Below are 24,699 nucleotides of genomic sequence, written 5' to 3' on the forward strand. Positions count from 1 at the left end.
TTTCTTTTCTGTTATAAGATAATTTGCTTAAAGCATGGTATTGTAGTTTACATACTTTATGGAGAGTTCTTTTTTCTTTTTGTTTTAAATCTGTAAATCTTGTAACAGTTTCCACATATGGTTGAGTATAAGTAATGATTTGTTGTGGATTGGAAAGGCTAGAGCATGGTAGCCACGGGGAGTTTTTGAACATTTGTTTATTTTTGGTTCCTTTGCCCCAGACCAGGGTGACCTCTTGAGGCCATGCATAAAGCGATTCCATAAAAGTATTTATTGCCATGACTTTAGTATTTGTGTCCAATAACCCTGCAATTGACTGCTCATTTAAACAAAGAGTTAATTTAGGTCTACTTTCAGTAACTGATAAACATGCTCCAGTGACAGTAGAGTAAACCCTGTATTTCCCCTTTCATTTAAAGGTTGTAATTCTTTAAATATAGCAAGAGGTGACTGTTCATATTTTGATTGGTTATCAGAATTTATCTTAATAGGACAGACAGGTAAGTTATTGAGATTCCCCCTCCTCCACAGCTTGTCCCAAACACACAGTTAACTGGGATCTAGCTGGGGGTAGGGTGCTGCCATAGCTGGCCACAGAGGCAATGGCAGAGAGTTAGAGAATCGATGCAACATGCGTGGGAGGCTCCAGAAGAGCTCCAGGCAGGGTGTTGTTGCCAGGGCTGTGCCACCGCTGCAGGGGGAGCGGTAGGGGACTTAAGGGCCACAGAGCCAGGCACAGAAGGAAGAGCAGGCAGGTTGATAAACAGAGGTTTTGTCTATTGCATCTGTACAAAGAAACCAAGTTTGAAGCACAGGAATAGAAGTTCATGTCTTCTCATGTAGTGTTTCACCTATTTTCTCCCATTTTTCAAATTTAGAGTTCCACTTTCTGGATAAGAAGATCAATAAGAGCTTATCTCTGACAGCAAGGCGGTAAGATCAGCATTATTTACGGTATGTCCAGCCTTACTAAGTAGAAGAGGAAGCTCGGCCTGATGATGTCATTTAGCATCAGACAGAAATAGAGAATTACCCATAGCCTACTGATTAGGGATAGGTACCAGCCAATGAAAGAGACACATGTCAAAAGCCTGTTCCGGGCATAAGGAAGCTACCCCCTTCCCCCATTACCTGTCAACGTCTGTCCAGAAGGGTCTCTATTAAGGCGGATTCTGTTGTCCCAAACTCTGTGGACTGGGAGGCTTCTAGAGAGAGAACTCTTCTTGTGCCCCAATGTTGGTTGCCAGTTGTAATTAATAATAATAAAGAGTAGGCAGAGACAAGGTGCAGAGGCAGGGAAGGTGGCAGAATGGCTCCTTGTCCAAGCGGCCATATTTATTTATAACAACAAGTTATATTAGGTCATTAGTACCATAATAATACTCTAAACATTACTGTACAGAGTATCAGGAAAGTTGCTTATTCTGCAGTTACATTTCACAGTTACAATATGCAATGTTAGGAGCTTTGTGCAGCTCTCAAGAAGGTCTATTGTCTGAAGTTATTGTTAGGCAGGCAGTTCCAGGAGCACCAGAGCTTGGTGAGTCACTACAGTTATCAAGCAAGCAAATTCCTCTATTCCCAGGAGCTATGTGCCTAAGATTAAGGTCAAAGCTGATAAGACTCTAGCATGGAGGGCATTGCCATAGCAACTGGGCATCCTATAACTTTGCACAGAAACTTTCCCAGGCACCATGCCTGCCACAGCCATGAAGTCATCAGGGACTCCAATCCCAAACACAGAACCCCTACAAAGCCCCTAGGGAGTGACGTCATTGGATATCTGAAAGAAGCATCTCAAGAGAACAACTGTAACTCCTGGGGCTGCTGTGGAAACCCACAGGGGGCTCTCTCCCCCTCTGCACCAGCCATCCCCCACTGAGCTTCACTGGGTTTCCTGATTCCCAAGGCAGAGAGGGTACTCTCTGCCTATGACCTCACAGACACCAGGCAGCATCTCCTGGAACCAGGTGCAAGAAGCGCGTCGTTGTCCCGGTTAGTTTCCCCTCAAAAGGTTAAGAGAATATGCCCAGCAGAACCTCAGGGGCCAATAGCTGCTCCCAGGACAACGTCTTGCTTTAGGTGGCATGCCTGGGAGCACACAGGCCTTGTCCAGCCATGTCACCTGTCAAGGACAAACACGAATGTACCTCAGCACTACTGGTTCAGTCAACTTTTTCACTGCTGCGACTAAAAGACCTGACAACAGTAACTTTAGAGGAGGAAACGTTTATTTGAGGGCTCACGGTTTCAGAGGTTTAGTCCATAGACAGCCAGCTTTATTCCTCAGGGCTCAAGGTGAGGCTCAACAACAGGGCAGAAGAGTGTGGCAGGGGGAAGCAGTTCTCATAGTGATCAGGAAGCAGAGAGAGGTCTCCACTTGGCAGATACAAATATACCCCCCAAAGCCACGCCTCCAATGCCCGCCTCCTCCAGCCACACCCTCCCCTCCTGCTCTCCAGCTATCACTAAATCCGTCCCATCAGGAGGTCAGTTCACTGACTGGGTTGTGGCTCTCACAACTCCATCACTCCTCCTCTGAACCCTCTCACATTGCCTCACACATGAGCATTTGGGGACACCTCACATCCATAACAGCTACTATTCAAATCCAAATGCAGATCCACACAGTATTTGCAGTGTGACAGCAATGTGACATGGTGGCACACCAGGAGTGGCTTCTAGGGCTCTGCCAGCCAAATGCCAAGCTGAGGAGGAGCACCGTGACCAGGTCCCCCGCCCCAGCACACCCTCCCATGCCAGGGCACTTCCCCTACAGAGAGCCTGCAAGCCTAGGCAGGCAGGAGCCCTCCGTCTGCTTTCTCTTCCACATGGATCGCTCCTTCCTGTCTGAGGGGACGTGAGGGTCTTCAGCCTCCTGGGGGTCCTCTTACAGACACACACTTATTCGTCCAGGTCCCCTTTACCTGCAACAAGATCAGCACATCAGGGGAAATGGGCCCCCTAGTCTGGGCATGATTTCATTGACTCAGCTTAAAATCACAAAAGCTTTTGGGAAGCCAGGTGCGGTGGCACACACCTGCAATCCCAGCAACTTGGGAGGCTGAGGCAGGAGGATACAATTTCAAGGTCAGCAAGACCCTCTCTCAAAGTAAAAAAACAAAAACTGCTGTGGATGTATTCAGTGGAAGAGCACTCCTGGGTTCAATTCCAGGTACCAAAAGCGCGCACGCACGCACGCACGCACGCAAGCACGCACGCTTTCTGGGAGGCCACGCCTTACATCTGCCTGAGACCTCACAGTGGTTGCAAAGCCTATAGGAGAAGACACAGTGCTGCCAGGGACACACAGGCAGGTGGCCGAGGAGAGTGGTTGGGGCTGTGTAGCTCCATGAATCTAGGCTCGGGCGTGATGGCAGGAAGTGCCAAGGTTCAGGACAGTGAGCAGAGGGCGGGGGGTTCCAAACAGACTTGGAAAAACAGCATAGCTCAGCATCAAGCCCAAGTGGATCAGGCCAGAGACCCCAGATTCATGCACTTAGAATCCGCTCTCCTAAATTGGGCTGTTTGTGTGAGGGGCCGTTGTCCCTCTTCTCCCGTGACATCACTTTATGTCACTTGAAGCAACCATCTCCTGATGCTGCTGCTGCTGCTCTTCTCCAGGATGAGAGCCCCAGCACTGCCCCCCAGCCTTCCTTCCCATGCCTGCTGGTTCAGCAGATAACAAAGAAGTATATGAAGAACTGTTCTATATCACATTTCATTAGGGAATTGCAAATTGAAATAAGGAGCCACCTCCAAAGCTCCCTAACAACAGCCAAAATCCACACACTGGCACCACCAGGGTCATCTTCCAAGTCTTTGAAATATAAGAGTATCTCATACTTGCAGCACATAGCAACTGCATTTATTCAAGGAACAGGAAACTCATTAACCCTGGGGTCGTCGAAGATTAAATGAAATTACAACTGAAATAATACTGCATAAATGGGAAAGCAACACTGATCTTATCAGTATCAAAACACATTCATCACTTCGTATTTGAGTGTTTTCACATAGCAGGTTCACATGACACCGTGCGACAATGGACACCAACTGCATACTCACTCAATGTTTTAAAGTGCAAAAATGCCATCACGGATTGGTATTATTTAGAGTTTCCACCACCAGCTGGGCTAAGGAAGAACTTCTCCTCTCTGTGAACTTCAGAGAAGCTCAGTCACAAGCAGTGCCACTGTGGGGACAACCTGAATCTCACACAAAGGGGCTGTGGGTTTGGGTTACTAGGAACTTCCACCTATGGTCAGTTCTGAGGAGCCATGGACTTCTGAGCTACAGGAAGGTCTCTGAAGATTGCCACCAGGGGATGTCAGTGGCCAGCTTTCCTTCTACTCATCCAGCAATAAATCAATGTTAGGCCAGAAATACGGTGACGACGTGAGGCATGGGGAGAGGAAGTAGCTGATGCTGGAGAAAAGCTCAGAGGGAAGGGAGCGAGCATCAGGGGAACTGGAGGAGCTGAGCATCAAAGGGCAGCAGAGCTGCAGACGGAGGCCTGCAAGACAGATGGTTGTGTGCACTGCAGGCCTTATTGGAAGACCCATCAGAAACTGCCAACATCTGATATCTGTGAGTTTTCTTTTGGATGGAAGCCAGCTGAAGTCCACGCCCAGCCATACCCGTGAGCAGCCCACACACCCTCTGTGTAGAAACCTGGGCCACAAGGACTGCACAAGCCACAGAATGCCACCCCAGTCCTGCAACCCTCCTCTCCCCTGATCCCCAGCTGCCAGTCCCTCCCTAGCTCACAACCCGAAGCCCACTCCCCACAAGCCCAGGAGCTGAGACTACACATCCCTCCACCCTATGCTCTGTTCAGGGATCCATGGGTTGGGACAAGTGCCAGCCTCTGCCTGCACAGATGACACCAGCACTTCCAGCGAGACACTTGCCTGCTGCCAGAGAAGAACCACAGGAAGCACCAGGCGACATTGGCAAAGGTGTCCCCGACCCCTGTGCTGGAGAGAGGTGTATGCATAGGGCCTCGGTGACAGCAGCAAGTCTGCACAGGGCAGGACTGTAACCTTCTTCCTGGCCTTCTGGCCACTGTCAGATGCTCCACAGCTGCAGGACTGAAGTGTGGCATCCAAGGGAATGAGCTTGTGAGCCACTCTGGGGAGAGCACGCAGGCAGGTCACCAGCACCCCAGCTGCCCGGACTCTCGCAGGCCTCCTTGGTTTGCTGAATGGTTCCCTCAGATGCACTCCTGGCCATCCCAGGTCTTCCGTTTCGTACTGCACAAGTACTCTTTCATTACCCTGGGAGTGGACTTTTGCTCCTATAGACGCAGCGCTCACAAGGGCAGCAGACAGGGCACTTCCCCTCCACACAGCCGCCTCCCCAGCGTCTGTGTCTGCTTGTCTGCGATCCTGATCAGGCACTAACTCCCATTTCCAGACTGTTCTGCTGTGGTGCTGAGGCAGGACGGAAGGAATAAAAGGCATGTGAAGAAGAAACCAAGGAAGGGCGAGCAGACTGACTGTACTCTGTAGGCCTGTGCTGAAGCTCCGCCCACCATCGCACACCAGCCAGCTTTCCTCCCAGGAAATCCAGAGTCTTCACTCTGATCTTAAAGTCACTGGAGATTGAAGCCTGATGTGGTGGCACTTGTCTATAATCCCAGTGGCTCAGGAGACTGAGGCAGGAGGATTTCAAGTGCAAAGTCAGCCTCAGCAGAAGAAAGGAGCAAAGCAACTCAGTGAGACTCTGTCTCCAAATAAAATACAAAATAGGCTGGGGATGGGGCTCAGTGGTCAAGTGCCCCTGAGTTCAATCCTCATTATCAAACAAACAAACAAATAAAAACAGGTTGGGGATGTGGCTCCATGGGTAAGTGCCCATGGGTTCAATCCCTGTTACCAAAAACGAAATATCACACCAACAAGGTAAAAGTGTTCCTTTTTCTGTACATCATCTCCAGCATGTTTTACTATTTGTATTCTTGGTCATGGCCATTCTGACTGGTGTGGTATGAAATCTCAGTGTACTTTCCACTTTGCATTTCCCTAATTGCTAATAATGTTAGACATTTTAAAATATATTTGTTGCCCATTTGTATTTCTTCTTTTGAGGAGTACCTGTTTACTTCATTTGCCCATTTATTAATTGGGTTATTTGGGGGCTTTTTGGTGTAAAGTTTCTTGAGTTCTTTATATGTACTAGACATTAACCCTCTGTCAGAAGAGTATCTAGGAAAGATTTTCTCCCATTCTGTAGGTTCTCTCTGCACATTCCTATCTGTTTCCTTTGCTGTTCAGAAACATTTTAATTTGATGCCATCCACTTTATTTACTTTTGGCATTATCATCTGAGCTCTAGGGGTCTTTTGAGAAAGTCATAACCTACGCTGACATGCTAGAGTGCTGATCCTACATTTTGTTCTAGGAGTTGCAGAGTTTCTAGTCTAATTCCTGTCTTCAATCCTTTTTGATTTGATTTTTTTGATTGACAAAGGATAAAGGTCTAGTTTCATTATTCTACATATGGATACCCAGTATTCCCAGTGCCATTTGTTAAAAAGGATGACTTTTCTCCAATGTATGTTTACACCTTGTCAAGGATCAGATGCCATTAACTATGTGGGTTTGTGTCTTCTATTCTGTACCATTGGTCTCTGGGTCTGTTTTAATGCCAGGACCATGCAGGGGGTTTTTGTTACTATAGCTCTGTAGTATAACTGGAAGTCAGCTACTGTAATGCCTCCAGGCTTCTTTGGCTTAGAATTGCTTTGACTATTATGCGTCTCTTATTCTTCCAAATGAATTGTAGGACTATTGTTTACAGTTTTGTGAAGAATCTCATTGGCATTTTGATGGGGATTGCATTGAATCTACATATTGCTTTTGGTAGTAAGGTGATTTTAACAATATTAATTTTGAGAATCCATGAACATGGTGAGTCCTTTCCATCTTCTAAGTCTTCTTTAATTTCTTGTTTCAATTTTCTATAGTTTTCATTGTAAAGGTCTGTTACCTCCTGGGTTAGATTTATTCCTTGAGTTTTGCTTTTTGGGGGGGTTTTTTTGTTTTTTTGTTTGTTTGTTTTGAGGCTATTATGAATGCAATTGTCTTCCTGATTTCTTTCTCAGTATATTCCTTGTTGGTATATAGGAAAGCTATTGACTTTTGTATGTTGATTTTGTAACCTGCTGCTTTGCCAAACTTGTTTATTAGCTCTAGCAGTCTTTGGTGGGGATTTTGCATCTTCTAAGTATAGAATTATATCATCTGCAAACAATGATAATTTGACTTCCTCCTTTCCTATTTTTATCCCTTTTATTCCTTTCTTTGCCTAACTGTTCAAGCTAGAATGTCTAGGATTATTAAACAGGAGTGGTGAGAGTGGATGTCCTTGTCTTGTCCAATATTTTAAAGAAAATGCTTTTAGTTATTATTTATTTTCCATTTAGTATAAATTAGATTTGTATTTTTCATATATAGTCTTTATGATGTAGAGGTAGGTTACTTCTATCCCTACTTTCTTCGGTGATTTTATCATGAATGGGTGCTGAATTTTGTCAAAGACCTTTGTGTATCTACTGAGATGACTAAGTAATTTTTGTCCTTAATTCTTTTTATGTGATTAATTACATTTATTGATTTGCATATACTAAACCATCCTTGCCTACTGGAATAAAACTAACTGGGTCATCATGTGTAATCTCTTAATATGCTATTAAACATGATTTGCTAATATTTTATTAAGAGTTCTTTGCATCTAAATTCATCAGGGATATTAATCTGAAGTTTTCTTTATGTATCCTTATCTGATTTTGGTATGAGTGTGATACTGGCTTCATAAAATGAATTTGGAAGTGTTCTATCCCTATTTATTGTATTGAATAATTTGGGGGTATTCGTATTTATTCTTCCTCAAAGGTTTGGTAGAATCCAGCTTAGAATCCATCTGGTCCTGGGCTTTTCTTTGTTGGAAGGCTCTTTATCACTGATTCTATATCACTGCTGGTTATTATCTGTTTAGGTTTCCTATGCTGTCTTGATTCAGTTTGGGAACATAGTCTGGAAATGTGTCCCTTTCTTCTAGGTTTTCCAATTTATTAGAGTACAAGTTTTCAACATAGTCCCTAATGATCTGCTGGATTTTTGATGTCTGTCTGTTTTCTCCTTTGTCATCCCTAATTTAGGTCTTCTCTTTTTTTCTTTTGGGCAGTTAGGCTATGGGCTTATCAATCTTATTTATCTTTTCAAAGAATGAAATCTTTACTATAAATGCATTCTGCTGTCATGTATAGCATATTAGAACAAATGAATTAATTATTTTTAAATGAAATCTTTATTTCATTGATCCTTTGTATTTTTTTATTCTCAATTTCATTGATTTCGGCTCTGATTGTAATTATTTTCTTCCTCCTACTCATTTTGGAATTGGTTTGTTCTTCTTTTCACAGGACCTTGAGATACATTATTAGGTTATTTGGGATCTTTCTGATTTTCTTATGTAAGCACTCACAGTTATAAATTTTCCTCTTAGAACTGCTTTCATACAGTCCCAAAGTTTCTGGTAGGTTGAATCACTATTCTCAGTTGAGTCTATAAATTTTTCATTTCTCCCTTAATCTCTTCTATCATCCACGCATTGTTCAAAAGTGTAGTATTCTATATCCATGTGTTTATATAGTTTCTGTATGGTTTTGTCATGTCAGTTTCCAATTTCATTCCATTATAATCTGATAAGATGCAAAGAATTGACTGTGGAAATTGTGAAAATACAACTCTTTTTGTATTTTCCAAGAGTTGCTTTGTGACCTAAAATATGGTCTGTTTTGGAGAAGTTTCCATGATCCACTGAAAAGAAGGTGTATTCAATTATTGTTGGGTGAAATATTCTATAGCTGTCTGTTAAGTCCATTTGATTTATAATAATTTTCAGGGCCAAAGAGTTTACTGAGTTCATGTCTGGATGATGTATTTAATAGTGAGAGAGGTGCATTGAAATCACACAATATTATTGTACTGGGGTCTAACTGATGTTTCAAATTGAATATTGTCTCTTTGATGTAACTAATTATACCCACTTATGGGGCATAACTATTTATTATTGGTGTATCTTCTTGTTAGACTGTTAGCTTTACCAGCATGAAGTTACCTTCTTTATCTCTTCTGATTAATTTGAAGTGTGATTGTCAGATATAACAGTAGCCACTCCTGCTTGTTTTTAGGCTCCATTCCCATAGCACATCAATATCCATCCTTTCACTTTCAACCTGTGGCTGTCTTTGTGTATAAGGTGGGTCACTTTCAAAAAACATATATTTAAGTCTTGTTTTTTAAAGCTATTTTAATTGAAGAGTCAAGACCATTGATATTCAATGATGTTATAGAGAGATGTTTATTAATTCCTGCCATTTTGATTTACTTATGATGTTTAATTTGGTCTTGTTTCTCTTCAAATGAGATTTGTTCACTTGTGAACTCTGGGTGTTTTTTAGTTACTTCTCTTTGAAATTATTCTTCAAGTGACTTTTGTAGTGCCAGTTAAGTAGTAATGAATTCTTAAAATTTTTGCTTATCTTGGAAGTTTTTATTTCTTTTTCAATTTTGAAAAACAGCTTTTCTAGGTATAGCAGTCTTGGTTTACAGTTATTTTTTTTTTTCAGGACTTGTAACACATCATACCAAGGCCTCCTGGCTTTTAGAGTTTGTGCAGAGAAATCGGAAGTGATTCTAACTGTCTAGCCTCTTGATTTGACTTGATGTCTTTCTTTTGAGGCTTTTAAAATTCTTTGTTTTGTATGTTAGGCATTGAAATTATAAATGTATTGTAGAGAGGCTCATTTTTTTAAATTTTTGTCTACTGGGGCTCTGAATGCCTCCTGTGTCTGGATGTCCATCTGATTCTCAAGGTTTAGAAATTTTTCTGTCATTAATTCCCTGAAGAGTTTATCAATTCCATTAGCCTGCATTTCACAACCCTTATTAATTCCGGTGAGTCTCTTAATGTTCTCTTAGAGTTTTAATATGATCATGGCTATTTCTTTTATTTTATTTAAAGCCCTCTGAACATTCAAGGCTGGCCACTCTGTTTTCCAGCTCTGAGATTCTGTCTTCAGCGTGGTCTACTCCATTAGAGGTTTTCAACTGAACATTTTACTTGATTTAGTGTGTTGTTCATTTACAAGATTTCTATTTGGTTTTGTTTCAATTACTTCTGTCTCCTTTTTGAATTTCTCATTCATATCCTGCACCAACTTCCTTAATTCATTCAACTGTTTTTCTGTATTCTCTGGGAATTTTTTGATCATTTTTGTAATGACTGTCTTAAATTCTTTATGTGATAAAGAATTTAATAACTTCAGTGACTGGGGGTCAGCCACTGCCATCCCTGCTTGCAGGAAGGTGGAGAGGTCTTGGGTGGTATCACTGAGCTCATCAGCCCCCCTTGCAGCCACTCAACCACCTCTGGACCTTCTGTGATCTGGCACGTGGACTGCCTCATTACATACTCAAGCTGGAGCTGGAATTGCAATCATCTGCAACAGATGCATCTATTTGGTAGAAATCCTGTAGTGCTGTAGGCTGTGGTCAGAACCACACTGACCGTGGCACTCCTCCAATAGTACAGAAGCTGGTTTGGCTTTTATTTGTTTTTTCATCACAAGCTGGTCATGAATTGCCAGCTCTCTCCTAGTCTGCTCAGGTTTGGCTGAGTGGCCAGATTTGGGTGGTGTGCTCAGGTAGGAGGACACAGATCACATCAGGACTTCACAAAGGCATGTGACATCCACTGACTTTGCTCTGCACCAACCCAGAGTGCTGGATTGGGGTGGCAGTGTGACATCTGTTTCAGCCATCCCAGCATTCAGGGCTCCCTGGGTGGTATTTTCCCACTAATGTCTACACTAAGTGGTTCCATTTGGAACCTAAAACAAAATGTTATCTTCTGCAAAAGAAAAACATTTGGCAAAGAGACTTCTTTGTTCCAAACACCTAAAAGGACTTCTATAAACAAGAAAAAAAATAAAAGATGTTAAACAATTGAAAACATTTTTACCAAAAACTAAAACACATTGGAAACCTGGTCCTGAGTCAAGTTCCCAACAGCAGAACAGCTGTAATCACAAAATAACTGCAAATAGAGAGGAAAACATGCAAACAAAATGTCCACTTTAATATCCAACAAATCACCTTCTTCAAAAACTGCATTGTCAAATCACTATGTTCATGAAAAAAAGAAAAAATATCTACAAAGGAGGCAACCCCAAGCCCACAAAACACTAAGGGATTCAATAAGCTATTTCTCTTTCTGTAATGTTCACCTAACATGTTTCCCAAGAACACCAGATAGTAAAAACAGGTCACACATTGGCTCAACATATTTGTTGAGTATATTTACTGAATACTGGATGTGAAATGAACATTTATACCATTATATTTACACCCTAGATACACTGTGCCAAGACCTGGGGAGTCTGACATAATCAGACAGTGGGAAGTCCAGGCCCTCTCTGCAAAGTCCACCTCACATGCTCCAGCCCGTCCTCCCCTCTCCCCCAAGCTCACTCTCCCACTGCCCTATCTCAGAGGTATGTCCAGTTTCCAGCCATAGGGCCAGTCACACCATCCACGCAGGACCCACCATGTCAGTTCCTCCAACTGGAAGCCAACTGCCTCCTGCCAACTCCATCACCATGGCCCAAGTCCCCATCAGATCTCCACCACCCTTCACCAGCAGGATCACAGTAGGTTGACCGGCCACCTCACCTCCCACAGCCTGCTGCACGCAGGGAAGACACAGTGACCTATAGCCATTTCTCCCATCCTGTGTACAACATGAACCCCGTCTACTGACTGTGGCCTTGCGAGCCCCAGACATTGTCTCTGCTCTTAGAACTGTCCAAACTCACCGCTCTGCCATGCTAGTTATGTGACCCAGGACTTCACCTGGCTGCCACTCTGCTCAGGTCTTGGCACTGACAGGGAACATAGAGGCCCCTGGGTCCCAACCTTCGTGTCTTGTTTTTGAGTAAGCTTCGGACTGGACTGCAGTGCGGTGAGGGAGAGGTGCAGAAACTCTAAGCACACCGCTGCAGTAAGTCTCGCACAGTGAACACTCACATGACCAGCACACGGATCAAGAAGCAGCACCCCAGCCAGGCATGGTGGCCATGCCTGTGGTCCCAGAGACTCAGGAGACTGAAGCAAGAGGATCACAAGTTCAAAGCCAGCCTCAGCAACTTAGTGAGAGCCTGTCTCAAAATGAAAAGTAGAAGTCCTGGGCTTGGTGGCAGAGGGCTGACCTGACCCGTGCCAGGCCCTGGGTTCCATCCTCAGCATGGCAAGAAAGGAAAAGAAGCAGCACCCAGAAATCCTCCCGGCCCCTGCATCAGGGCCACCCTCACAGTGAGGCAGGCACAATCCCTGATCGTGACTTCACAGACAATTCTACCTGGCCCTGAGCCTGGCATAAGAGAAGCGCATGTGCACACTCATAGCACGCACGTGTGTTCGGCTCCAGCTGCACCACTAAAGGCATTTCCAAAGCTATTGTTCGGGTTCACACCCAGCAGCACTGCTTGAAGGCTGTGGAAAGACTCCTGCAAATGCTCGTCACCGCCTCTTTTCCATCAGTCATTCTGAGCCACGCCGTGGCCACTGCTGCTTCTGGGGTGCACTTCCCCGGTGATGGAAGGAGCTGGACCTTGTTGCATGGTTTACCGCCCACCTGGACATTCGTCTGTGTGACACACTTGTCCAAGTGTTTGCCCATTTCCTCCAGGTCGACCCTCCCAGATCTTTAACGTGTTCCTCTATAAGCCCTCTTCAGACAGAGGCATGGCCGAGGTCTCCTCCCCTGACATTGGCTTCTACATCCTCTTTACAGTGGCTCTGACCAACGGCTCTTCATTTTAGTGCTCTCCACGTGCCTCTCCCATCAGGGGTCGTGTTGGCTGTGCCTTGCTGAAGAAACCCTGCCTGTCCTAGGGCCACCCAGGCACCCGTGACCCTCCTAAAGGTCCCTGCTCCCACCCAACACACACTCACCACAGGTTCACCAACTTCTGCATGTGATGTGAACTAGGGGCAGAAGGACATCATCCTGACCTACGAAGCACCCATGATGCCATCCCTGTCCCAGGGAGCCACCAATGCCACTGTTGTCAAAAACATCGTCTCCTCGCCCACACTTGCACGGATCTATTGGCACTCCCCCCGAGCCCGAGGTGGAGCCCAGACGGCAGAGCGCTCTGTCAAGGCCACCTCGCAGTTCACAGACCTTCAGGTTCCTACACAAGTTTTAGGGTCTATTTCCACCGTAACACTCCATCCCCACCAAAGGAGGTGCCAGGATTTGTATTGGGATGCTACCTTCGAACTCTGTTTGCCTGCACTTAGGATAGCAGAGATGGACTATGAGGCGTGCTCCACCATGGGGTCTGACTTCTCTCCTCCCGCACAGTGTCCCGTACCTGTGAGGCGGGTGTAGGTATCACGTCTGTCCTCCTCATCTTCTCTGAAGTCCTCCTCAATCAGCAGCCGCGGCGTGGGCCTCCCCAGGACTGTGCTCGGCATTCCTCCTCGGTGTGGCTACACTCGCTTGGCACTGAATCTCCAGGGCCGTTTCTTCCTCAAAGTCCTCTGCAGGCTGCTGGTGAGATGAAGACTGACGTCTCTTCATCTATATTTGCACTATATCTTTTTCTCCCTTTTTATTTTCAGGTTGTCTGTGTCTTCATATTTTAGAAGCTGTTTGTCTTTTGAAAATGTCTTTATTCACCTTTAATTATTTTAACACTACTACTTATGCATCTAAGCAGGAAGATCTGAAGTCAGCCTGTTCTGAGGGAGAAACAGCCAATCCTCTACATACACACCTCATTTTGTTAGAACAGGGGAATCTGGAGAGACCCTTAGGATTAAAGTTGAGGTTCTCACATGCCCAACCAGAAGAAAGCCAAGTCACCCTCCAGTATTATAATATGTCAAAGGTCACTATGACGGGGCTGGGGCTGGGGCTGGGGCTGAGCAGGGGAGCACTTGCCTAGCATGTGCGAGGCCCTGGGTTCCATCCTCAGCACCACATTTTTTTTAAAATGAAGGCATTGGGTCCAACTACAACTTTTTTAAAAAAAGTCATGAAGACAGAATCTTATTTTAAAGGTATCATGCTAAATTTCAATAGGCGTGCCACATGGGAAACCAACGACTTAATTCCATTTTCAAATGTGCATCGACCACACACACCCCTCCTCTAACACCAGAACCCAGCAAGGGCTCAGACCCACTGTCTCCCTTGATCCTGTCTCACAGAGTTACATGAGCTGTCTGGAGAGAGCATTATGTAGCGCTGATGCTGAATCTCCATGGTCACGGAGTCCTACAGAACGAGAAGCCAACTCGAGGATTTCAGGCACTGTCACGAAGGGAAGAGACCTCAGGCTCAAAGGGAGAAAACACCCTCCTTTCCCACAGGGCATGATTAAGTGCTGAGTCCACATCACCACGTTCACTACATTCACTTTTTTGAGACAAGAAATAAAAATAAACTTGGACCAGAACTGGTAGAGAATTTTCCCACTATATTTTGATAAGATGGTCTCACACAAAATAAGTGGAAAAGCAAATCAGAAGGAGAGAGAAGCCGGCATTCGGCAAAGGAGCAAAAAAAAAAAAAAAAAAAAAAAGGAAAAAACAGAGGACAGCAATTGGCTCCCAGAGAGTGTGAATTTTCTAAAAATAAGACCACTGTGCCGTTAGTGATTTCTTCACTGCCCTTCTCCACAGGCCACGTCTCCATCTCCCCTATCCTCGCCCTCTCATCCCACCCCGCGTCCTCGCCACCATTAGGAGCAGCCCCTTCCCCTCGAGTCTTAATCACACACATAAAGATCCAAACTGTGCGCCCGTGTCTGAACCACTGGCACAGCGGGAGGAGGGCCTTCCCAGGGCACTGCTCTGTGTCAGACGGGAACCTTTCGCCCAGTGCCTCCCAGAGTCACATTTGACTTCAGCCAACTTTGAGGAAGGGTCACCACTCTAATTGAGATGAAATTTATTGGACAGGACTTTATTTTAAAATGATGATTTTCAGCAGAATAAAAAATTCATTTTACAATTCAGTATCTTCAAACTCTCAGTTCCACTCTGAAGAGGCACCCCAGTAGGAGAGTTGTCCTCACATGGTTAGCAAACTGCCCACACTGGTGACTCATGGGATCGGCTGTGACGGACTTTGAATGGTTCACAGAGTTTGCTACATATTGCTCTACTTTGGAAATCTCCTAATTGCCTTGATGGTGAAATCTATTTTAATTCCATGTGTATAAGTGCTTCCTGTTGGATTTTTTTTTTTTTTTTGATCCCATTAGTGAATCTAGAGTAGCAACTTTCCTCTGATTGTGGTTGAGAGGTGGTCTTAGTTTTCTCATTCAAAGACTGAGCAAGACCTTAGGTTTGTAGCTAATGCTGTGGATAAAAGGAACTCCAAATAATCAGTCACTTGGGAAGATGGTCAATTTGAAGACATGTAGAGAACTATGCTTTCATTTTCTTAATGACATTCTGGCTGGGTATAAAATGCTAGATTTGCCGCTACTTTCTTTTGACACTGTAAATACATTAGTCAGGTGCCTACAATATTTTACCTTTAATGTTAAAAGCCAGCTGCGAATCTTACGATTGCTTTCTTATAGATAATGTCTCTCTGCTTTTTAGTTTCCAGGCTGTTTTCAATAGCTTCACAAAAATCTACCTAGGTGTGGTTTTAATGATATGCACCCTTTTTAAGGTTAACCAAACTTCAACTTGTCATAATGGTCCTGGAAAGTCCCCAGCCACTGTATCAACACGATTGCTTCTGCCTGTCTGTTCTTTCTTCCCTTTCTAACACTAAAAGGCCCTGACATTACTATCCTGTGTCTACAGATGTGTACAAACATCCATTCTACATACTTTCACAAGTATCTACTTTACTTTAGTCTTTGGGCTTCATTTTAAACATTTACTATGAACTTCTTTTCTTCTTCATTAATCCTGTCTCTTGCTATATCATATCTTCTATCTAATTCAAATATCAAATTCTCAATTTCAGTTTATTTTTCTGTTCTACAATATCTATTTGCTGTTTATACAGCTTAATTTTTTTCAGTAAAACGCTTCAGCATTTCATCTTCTCTTTCACATGATAAAACATGTTGATCAGGATTATTTTAATCACCCTTTTTCCAATCAATATTTGAATCATCTTTAAGTCAGTTTCCATTACTGAGTTTTTCTCTTGGTTTTAGTCACATGGTCCTATCTTTTAGAATTTAGTCATTTTTTATTAAATGCTAGACATTGCATATTACAAAACTTTACAGGATCCAGCTTTATTTCTACAAAGTAGGTTCTGCTGTCTCTTCCAGAGGGTGAAAGCTACTCTCCTAATGCCCATCAGGGAGGGCGCGGACTCAAGGCTGAGCTGCATTGGTGGTTGGACGCAGGCTGCCTGGGCGGACACCCTTCCAGCCCACGGTGCTTCCAGTTCACTGCAGTGTGGTCTGCAGCAAGGCCCTCTTCTCAGCAAGATGAGACAGCACATTGGGCGCAGTGGTGCACACCTGTAATCCCAGTGACTTGGGAGGCTGAGGCAGGAGGATCTTGAGTTCAAAGCCAGCCTCAGCAAAAGCGAGGTGCTAAGCAACTCAGTAAGATCCTGTCTCTAAATAAAATATAAAACATAGGGCTGGTGATGTGGCTCAGTCGCAGAGGGTTCAGAGAGTGCTCCAGGGTTCAATCCCCAGTACGAAAAGAGTGGGGGGGGGAGAGCGCAGAACATCTGCCCCTCAGAAGAGCAGGGCTTGAACTCCCAGCCTCTGCCAGGTAATTCTACAAACGCCTTGAGGAGGAGCCAGCAATGTGCCTAGGTCCTTGGTGCAGCCCTACAAGACCTCCACAGCTGTCCTGTTTCTCCTCCCTCCAGGGCTGACCCTTCCCCCAGGCTGAGCTCAGACATCCAGCCTCTCAGACTCAGTGAAAGGCTGACTAGGACCCCAGGGAAAAAAAAACCCTGTGGATTCTCAATTCAGCCTTCCTCCTCCTGCTGCTGCTTCCCACCCTGGGTTCTGTTTGCTGGGTTGGGTTGGGCTCTGTCTTTGTTTGTTTAATGAGGAATTTCAAACAAGCTCATCATTTGTTAAGAATAAGAAAAGGACTCTGACTAGGAGTTCCCAGTGACCACCTGCCCCTTCATGCTGCCTTGCTTCATCCCATGGAAGGAATAAACTAGAATAAATGTCCCTCAGTCCCTCTTCATGGCTCCTCCTTCAGCTTGGTGCTGAGACCCTGACAGTCCCTGGGCCAGGCACTTCTTGTGGTCACTATTCATCAGCCCCTGGGACACAGCCCTAGCCTGGGAGCAGGTCCGTGCTGCCTGGTGGCCTCTCTCCAGGCTCCCTGCCACCCTCTGATCCAGGCACTCTGCCGTAATTCCCCATGCAGACAGGTTGACATACTCAAAACCCACTCTGGGGACCACCACAGGTGGCAGAGAGACCAAGATTGAAGAAGCAGAGAGGTCCACACGCTGACCTGGGTCTGTCACAAACTCCAGCCCAGCTTTTCTGGAACCATGTATTAAGAGTCTTTGTATAGCCATGAAAAGTGGGTGCTTTCCTCTCCATCTGTGTCCTATCTGTTCTTCATGGGATGAGCCACTGAGAGAGAGGGTCACTAATCAGGGACTGTCACCAGTGGGAAAGTGCAGCAGGGACCAGGGCTGGGAAGGACTTGCAGGAACCAGCTGAGTGCATTTTAATTGACACCAAGGGATTCCAAAACTCATCAGCTACAGACAGGGGCCCGCTCACCTGGCATGTGGAAGCCTTCTGAAATAATAACCTACTGTAACTGCAGGAGACTGATAATTTACATCACAACACCTGGGAATCTCATAATTAGGTATTTGATAGTTAGGTTTTGAAAACACATTATTCATCCACAAGTACAAATTCTTTTCTGCTAACCGAAACAAATGAAACTGAGACCATTTGACAGGCTACTCTTTATAATATGCAGCTATCTGTCAGACCATGGAGACTGGTGGCCCTGATGATTCCACTGCCTCAGACTTAAAAAGTGGTTTTCCTCCCTGAGTCCCCAGGGGTTAGACTTAGGAAAACTAGCAAATGTGAACCTTACAAATGCCTGTGTCAGGCTCACGCAGGAAAAGCTGGTGCTCCCACAGCCTCGCGTCCCCCACTGTGCTCCTCTGGAACCCGTACAAGAGCATGGCCTCAGGAACAGCAAAACTAAGCTGTTATGAGAATTCTCCTGGAGCTCCTGGTGTTTCAGAAACATCTACATAAGTTGTACATGACGTAATACGAGGAATCAGCCTGAATCTAAGTGAGAGATGTTTTCCCTATAAAATCCACCCAGAATGTGGACATTTTACCTGAACCTTCAGTTTTCATGTGGTTTTCTGTGATCTGCAATGAGTCCTTTGCTGCCTAACCAGTAAGAACTGTGCCTACGGAGGGGCCACCAGCTCCCTCGGACATGGCAAGTGCTCTGTGGGCGCCAGCCACACACTAAGCACCCACCAGCATCTGCTGAGCCCTTTAAGGACTGAGGCAAGAGGACCCACTGTGAGTGGGAGGGAGAGAGGGGGACCCGGCTGGGACCTTCGTGATCTCAGAGGAATTGCAGGGACTCCAGTGGAAAGTCCATGTCGTCTGGAGAGCTCCCAGGCTGGCATCTGCCCACCCCTCTTCAGGAAGTGCCAGAGCACCACGCTGGGAGGGAAGGGGAGCCCCGCATCAGAGCAGGACGCCCAGCCCCCACTTCAGAACACCCGAGAGACAAGCGGAATAGGGGCAGGAAGACACGCAGGCCCCCGGCACCCTCCAGGCCACGACTTGGAGGCCCATGCCAGTGACTGAAACTGGGGCTGGAATATCCAGGAAAATTCTGTGGAGGGTGAAAGACTTGGAGATTTAAACCAAAGTACTAGGGAGAGTTTGGGCAACGGCACACGGCTGGAGTTTGGTCCTGCGTGTGAGTGTGAGCAAGTAGAGGGTGACAGAAATGTACCTTAAGGCCCAAGCGCCTGGCAAAGTTCAGGTGGAAGGGAGCTGGGAGCACAGCAGAGCACCGGCACATCCACGCTGTGCTGGTGACATGGGTGGCAGCAGGACGGCCACGTGCTGGCTCCCAACCTCCAGCTTCACTGCTGGCCTACTGGCTGAGAACCCAGAACTCCTCTGCTAACACACTTGATGCTAAATAAAAAGTCAAGAGGGGAGGCTACCAAGAAGTGCTCGGGGTAGACAAGACTGAGTCCCAAGACGCCAAGCTCTGATCCTGATGGCCAGGACAGAAGACTGAGCAACTGTCGCGGGTCCAATGTGCCCCAAGCTGCACTGGCGAGGGGGGCAGCCACTGGCACACACCCCAGTGCTCCCATGATGTGACACCAGGATACTGGCCATGGCCCCAGGGCTCACCATAGGAGGCCACTCCCACCTGGTGCTTCTTTGGTAAGAACTGGCCTCTCAGGGAAGGAAGGGAGCCCGCATCAGAGAAGCGCTGAGGGAGGCCCCGACCGTGTCCACCAAGACCACTGGGGCTCCTGGCCGTGTCCACCAAGACCACTGGCACCACAAGCGAAGTGCGAGGATGATGGAGAAGGGGCAACGCCGTGCACTGTCCCGAAACAGGGTCTCCAGACATGTTGCCACTCCTCCTCCGTCATCCACAGCCACAGCACTGGGGGCTTGACCTCCCACCTGGAGCTGCACTGTGGTGAGCCATGTCCTCACAGGCTTGTCAGAAGTAGCAGGTCCTAAGGGACCGGACTAAACCCAGCTGTCAAAGGTGGCAAGTGCTTTGGACATTCCCACAGAGAACACAGCACCAGAGCAGTCTCCATCCCCCCTGCAGGACAGCTGCTGCTGCAGAGGGTGGCTGATGCCCCCCAGGCAGGAGCGGCAGGAGGGCAAGGGGTGGGACCTGTGCAAGGGGCCAGCAAGGACCTGAAGGCCAGCCCAAGGAGGAGCTGCAGGAGGGCCCGAGGGCACCTGAACAAGGGGCCAGCACTGTGGCACTCCTGAGAGCAGGGAGTAGGCTTGGAGGGGCAGCCGGTGCCCATCCAGCCTTCCAGACTGTGCAAGAAGTACACAGCACTCGCTCACAGTGTCAGCACGCAGTAAATACAACGGAAAGGTCGTTCCTCGAATTTAACATCCCTGAACACAAACATGATCAAACCAACCGGTAAAACCAATGTGAAAACACAGTCCTCAGGCAGAGATGGTGAGGAACCACAGACACAGGGTGCCAAGCTGCCAGCCACTGCCACACCAGCACCAGCCATGCAGAGGCCTGGAGTCTCCCATCTGCAAGCTTCCCTTTCCAAATAAAGGTCACCTCATTACCTGATGAGCTCCGCCTCGGCACCAGCTGTGCAAACCAGGAACCTGCCACACCAGGATTTTCAGACCTAAAGCAGATACCAAAAGCCACCAACGACCTGTTAAATATCGCCATTTTCATCATTTGAGACTTGTTCGGTTATCTTTTGTCACATAAACATTTGACTTCTGAAAACCTTCAGGGCAAGAGAATTAACTGCTGAGAAAATTAAGACCTTACAGAAGAACAGTGAAAGCCATTAAAAGTATTTTTAGATTTGTAAAAGTAAACTATTAAAACAGCATGCTAAATTAAAGCAGTATCTACAACATTTCCCACTTAAATTACAGGGTAGAGAGTGTTAGTAATTCCCATCTCCATCACTCGCACTACAGAACCTTCTCAGAATCCTCTGGGCACCCCACCTGACCCTGGGCAGCAACACAGGTGATGGTTATAAGTGTATTTTGCTTAGAGACCACACACTCTCATGATTTGTGTGTTGACTCTGCTAAAGCTACAGCTAAGCTAATGCAAATCCAGCCTTTGCTGCACAGGGACTTCAGGGTGTGAGTGACCGCCGCAGTGGGTGGACTGAGAGGAAGACAGCCTCCACGATGGGTGTGTCTCTGGGCCAAGCAGCCAGGCTTGAGACCAAACCGATGGCTTCCAAAGGCACTTCTGCCTGAAGACGGCAGCCTCCACTCCTCTCTGCCTGCAGGACTGCAGACTGGCCACCCAATAGCTGCGGAGACACCATTTTGCATGCCACACATAAAACACCTCCTGGTTGCTCCTGGTCTGCTCCGGAGACCAGGCACAGACGCCACAGCCCGAGAGCCTTTCCACGTGGAGATCTCCACTCCAGGTCCCGCCTCTCACATTCCCACCTACACATCCCCTCTCCTGTGGTCTCCTCATAAAAACCATCAGATATAATTCTTGGGGCCCAGTTTTCCGAATTTTTGTTGCAGCTGTCTCTGCCCCTTTGCCTCTCCGCTCATCTCCTCAGGCCCTTCTAATACCCAGAAAGGAGCAGCCACAGACGCAGCTGGCCTGCCAAAGCAGAGGGAAATTCCCTGGCGACAGGCCCTTGCACACATCCCCACAGGCTGCTTCAGTGACGAGCTATCCATTCCAGAGCTCCAGGAGTCCAATATCTCAGCAGTCTAATTTTATTAAATGCTAAATGTCAAAACTAAGATGCATATACACTTAGATACTCAAGTGAAAACCAGCACCCACTCGTGTGGACTTATAATCACATTTCGAGGTTCACAGAGGGCCCTGCTACGCACCTCCCACATCAGCCTGCAGTCCATGTTCTCATCCAGGTCTTCTGGCATCCTCTTCTCCCCAGCAAAGGGCCCAAACTTCTCACCCTGAGGAGCAACAGGCACACAGAAAAGGATCAGCTCAATCATCAAGTTACAAAAATCAACCCCCTTCCATCATCTGGAAGTCTTCTTCCTCAAGTCTTTACTCTAGCATTCAGACATTTTAAAATATTAACTAATTTACAAAACATGAAGTATTTACATATGCAAAGCCCAACTTAATCTCCTGGTTAGCCTAGAAGTCAGACTCCACACACAGGTGCCAACATAAAAGGGTTAAACTGCCAAACTCGGATTTGAGGAGGCGGAGCCGCTCCAGGCCGGCTGACAGCCCGGGGCAAGTGGGCCTGAAACCAGAAGCTTCCAGTTTGCCGACTTGAGTGAGAGACAGGCCCACCAGGCAGAAACCCACCTGGTTTCCATAAAAGCCATAAATTCAACCCTACTTTGCACAAGAAAGAAGCAGGCTTGCCTTTCTCAGAGGACACTGTTCATAAATAAAGTTCAGCTTCGCCTGCCAATCTTCAAACTGCCACACGGGCACTTGTTACAGCCGGGTTTCTCAAAGTGTGGCTGTGTGCAAACCCACGGCAGGAGCATCACAGGAAGTGTTTCAAACAGAGATCGCTGGGCTTTGGGGTCCAGACCAGACAGTGGGGTGCGGAAGCCACCCTCTGCCACGCACCCTGGTGAGACCCCCAAGTAGGCCTACTCCCATGGACAGGTGACACTGATTGTCTCCAGGGAGCAAGCAGTGACTGTGGAGACAGAGGGAGTGGGTGGGAAGAGACGGAGCCTCTTGTCTGCCTCAGTCTCCCAACCGAGCACTTCCCCAGGCTCGGGGGACCTCTGCCACATGCTCCTGGGGAAAAGCCACCAGCACAGAGCTTCAAGGAACATGAATGACCCAAAGAGCAACAGAAAACCCATACCCTGGGATGAGCAAGGGCACATTGCAAAGCTTAAAGAAATCAAGAAACAACAAACCAGCCCCAAGGAAAGAGAGCCCGGAGTCAGACGGGAGGAGCACCACGATCCCCAGGACCTGGAAATACCGGGGGAGTTTTCAACCACAACTGCGATTCTTGTGAGGAACCCAAACAGACATCCCAGAAGCGGACACCGCTGGCTACTTTTTTCAGGATACTGAAGGGAATTTAGAGGGCAGGGGCCTCCTGTCCTCACTGCAGTTCAGGCTAACAGGGCCTCACATCACCTCTGGGACAGACACATGGCCCCAAGGGTTTAGAAGTAGCCATGTCTCACCTGAAGATGGGACCTGGAGATGGGGCTCCCACACCCACAAAGCCCGCGCTCACAGAGGCCTCTGCCTGAGGCTGGGCACCGCTGCCCACGCACTCTGACTATGCCCGCTGGGCTGGTAAAATGACAGCACTTTCTTAGGATCAAGATCACGATCCTGCACTTCCACAGAGACTAACATAAGCACGAGCCTCATTGGCCTCGCTGGTGACATTCAGGAGAGGAGAATGGGGCACTTGGCCACATGCTTGTGACTATTTTTTCTGTCAGTTGAATCAAATGAACTGCCGATAGCCCTCAAAGTCAAGGCTCTCCTGGGGACTCAGGAGAGGTCCACCCCAGACTGTGGTATGGGGTCACCCTTCATGATGGGGAAAATCCCCCTTCCAGCCACTCTGAACGTCTAGCCTCCAGCCTCCTCCATCATCCCTGGATGCACCCAAGGCCACACTGCCCAAGCTCTTACCCCCAGCAGGAAGACCCCGGCCGGCCACGTTCCACCCATCCAGCCAGGCCTGTGTCTCAGGGCTCACCTTCGGTGTAGGGTTCCTTTGTGAGAAAGCTTCTAAGTTCCTGGCTTCTGATGGCCTCCAGGGTCAGCCCTCACTCAGGTACCTCGAAGCTGCCACAGGAAGGTAGCGGGTGCGGATCCCAGCGCAAGCACCACACACTGGAACACAGCCAGGTGAGTGGGAAAGGGTGTGCCTATCGAGAGCTCTTCACTCCAACCAAAGTCAGGGTGGCACAGTGTGGCCCAAAGGTGCCCACTGCCTGCACCGTTCCCGGAGGAGTCGAAGACTCAGACTCGTGTCTGGAATCACTACATTCCTATGTTGGCCACGAATTCCAACTTTCCAGAACTGCACACCTGCAGCACAACGTGACTCAAGACAAAGTCCACCTGCACAAACCAGCCTGCAGGAGGCCGAGGCCTGGGCCAGGCCCCCCAGTGCCAGACTGCAGGGTGCCTCTCTGCAGCTACTCAGAACTAAGGGTAATTAATCCACTCACCTGGCTGCCCACTGACCTCGACATGACTTGGACAAGCAGCAGTGTCTGACTGCCACACTGTGGGACACTCCCTCCCTGGCTTGTGAGCAAGGTTCCTGCAGGCACCTCTCGAGTCACAGAGAAGGCACTAACAGGGCTTGGGGTGGCTGGTGCTAGTCCTTGCTCCACTGTCAAGAGGCAGTGCCGCTTTACAATGTCACTAGCAGTCTGAGAGTTTCCTCATCCATAAGCAGGGGCTTGGCCTGGTTGGCTCTAAGATCCCTTCCAGCTCCTGAGGTAGTGGTTAGAAAGAGCCCACAGACCACGTTTGGAACAACTTGCCAATCAAGGAGACAAGAGTGTGACTGAAACACACTGGCAAGTCCCTAACTTCATAGGAACGTCAGAGAAAGAAAGTGAGAAAACACCAGCTTCAGAAACTAGTGTCCATTTGCCATCCATGTTAAAAGCAGGAAACACAGGCCACTGAGTCACCATGGGAACAGGACGAGGGGATTCCTGCAGGCCGATGGCAATCACTCCTCCTCTACGATGTCTCCAGGAAGTGTAAACCAACATCCAAATTTGGGCCAGAATGTGGGCCCCAGGACAAAGCCACTGTCTCCTTAAGAGAGTCACCTCTGACCTTGTTGTAGTCAGCGTTTTTGCTGCTGTAACTAAAAGACCCAACAAGAACAATTTTAAGGGAGGAAAAGTTTATTTGCAGGCTTATGGTT

At 47.1% G+C, this 24,699-nt stretch overlaps 1 protein-coding gene across 1 annotated transcript in view; it reads right to left on the minus strand.

Annotated features, from left to right (window-relative positions):
- The window catches only part of Prdm5 (PR/SET domain 5), a 134,022-nt gene that overhangs the window by 103,608 nt on the left and 5,715 nt on the right, over positions 1–24,699 (minus strand). Inside the window, exon 2 of the mRNA XM_077803368.1 lies at positions 21,671–21,754. Coding sequence (XP_077659494.1) covers positions 21,671–21,754 — 84 coding nt within the window. The remainder of the gene's footprint in view (positions 1–21,670; positions 21,755–24,699) is intronic.

The sequence above is a fragment of the Urocitellus parryii genome, chromosome 10, assembly GCF_045843805.1.
Source record: "Urocitellus parryii isolate mUroPar1 chromosome 10, mUroPar1.hap1, whole genome shotgun sequence".
Taxonomy (NCBI): domain Eukaryota; kingdom Metazoa; phylum Chordata; class Mammalia; order Rodentia; family Sciuridae; genus Urocitellus; species Urocitellus parryii.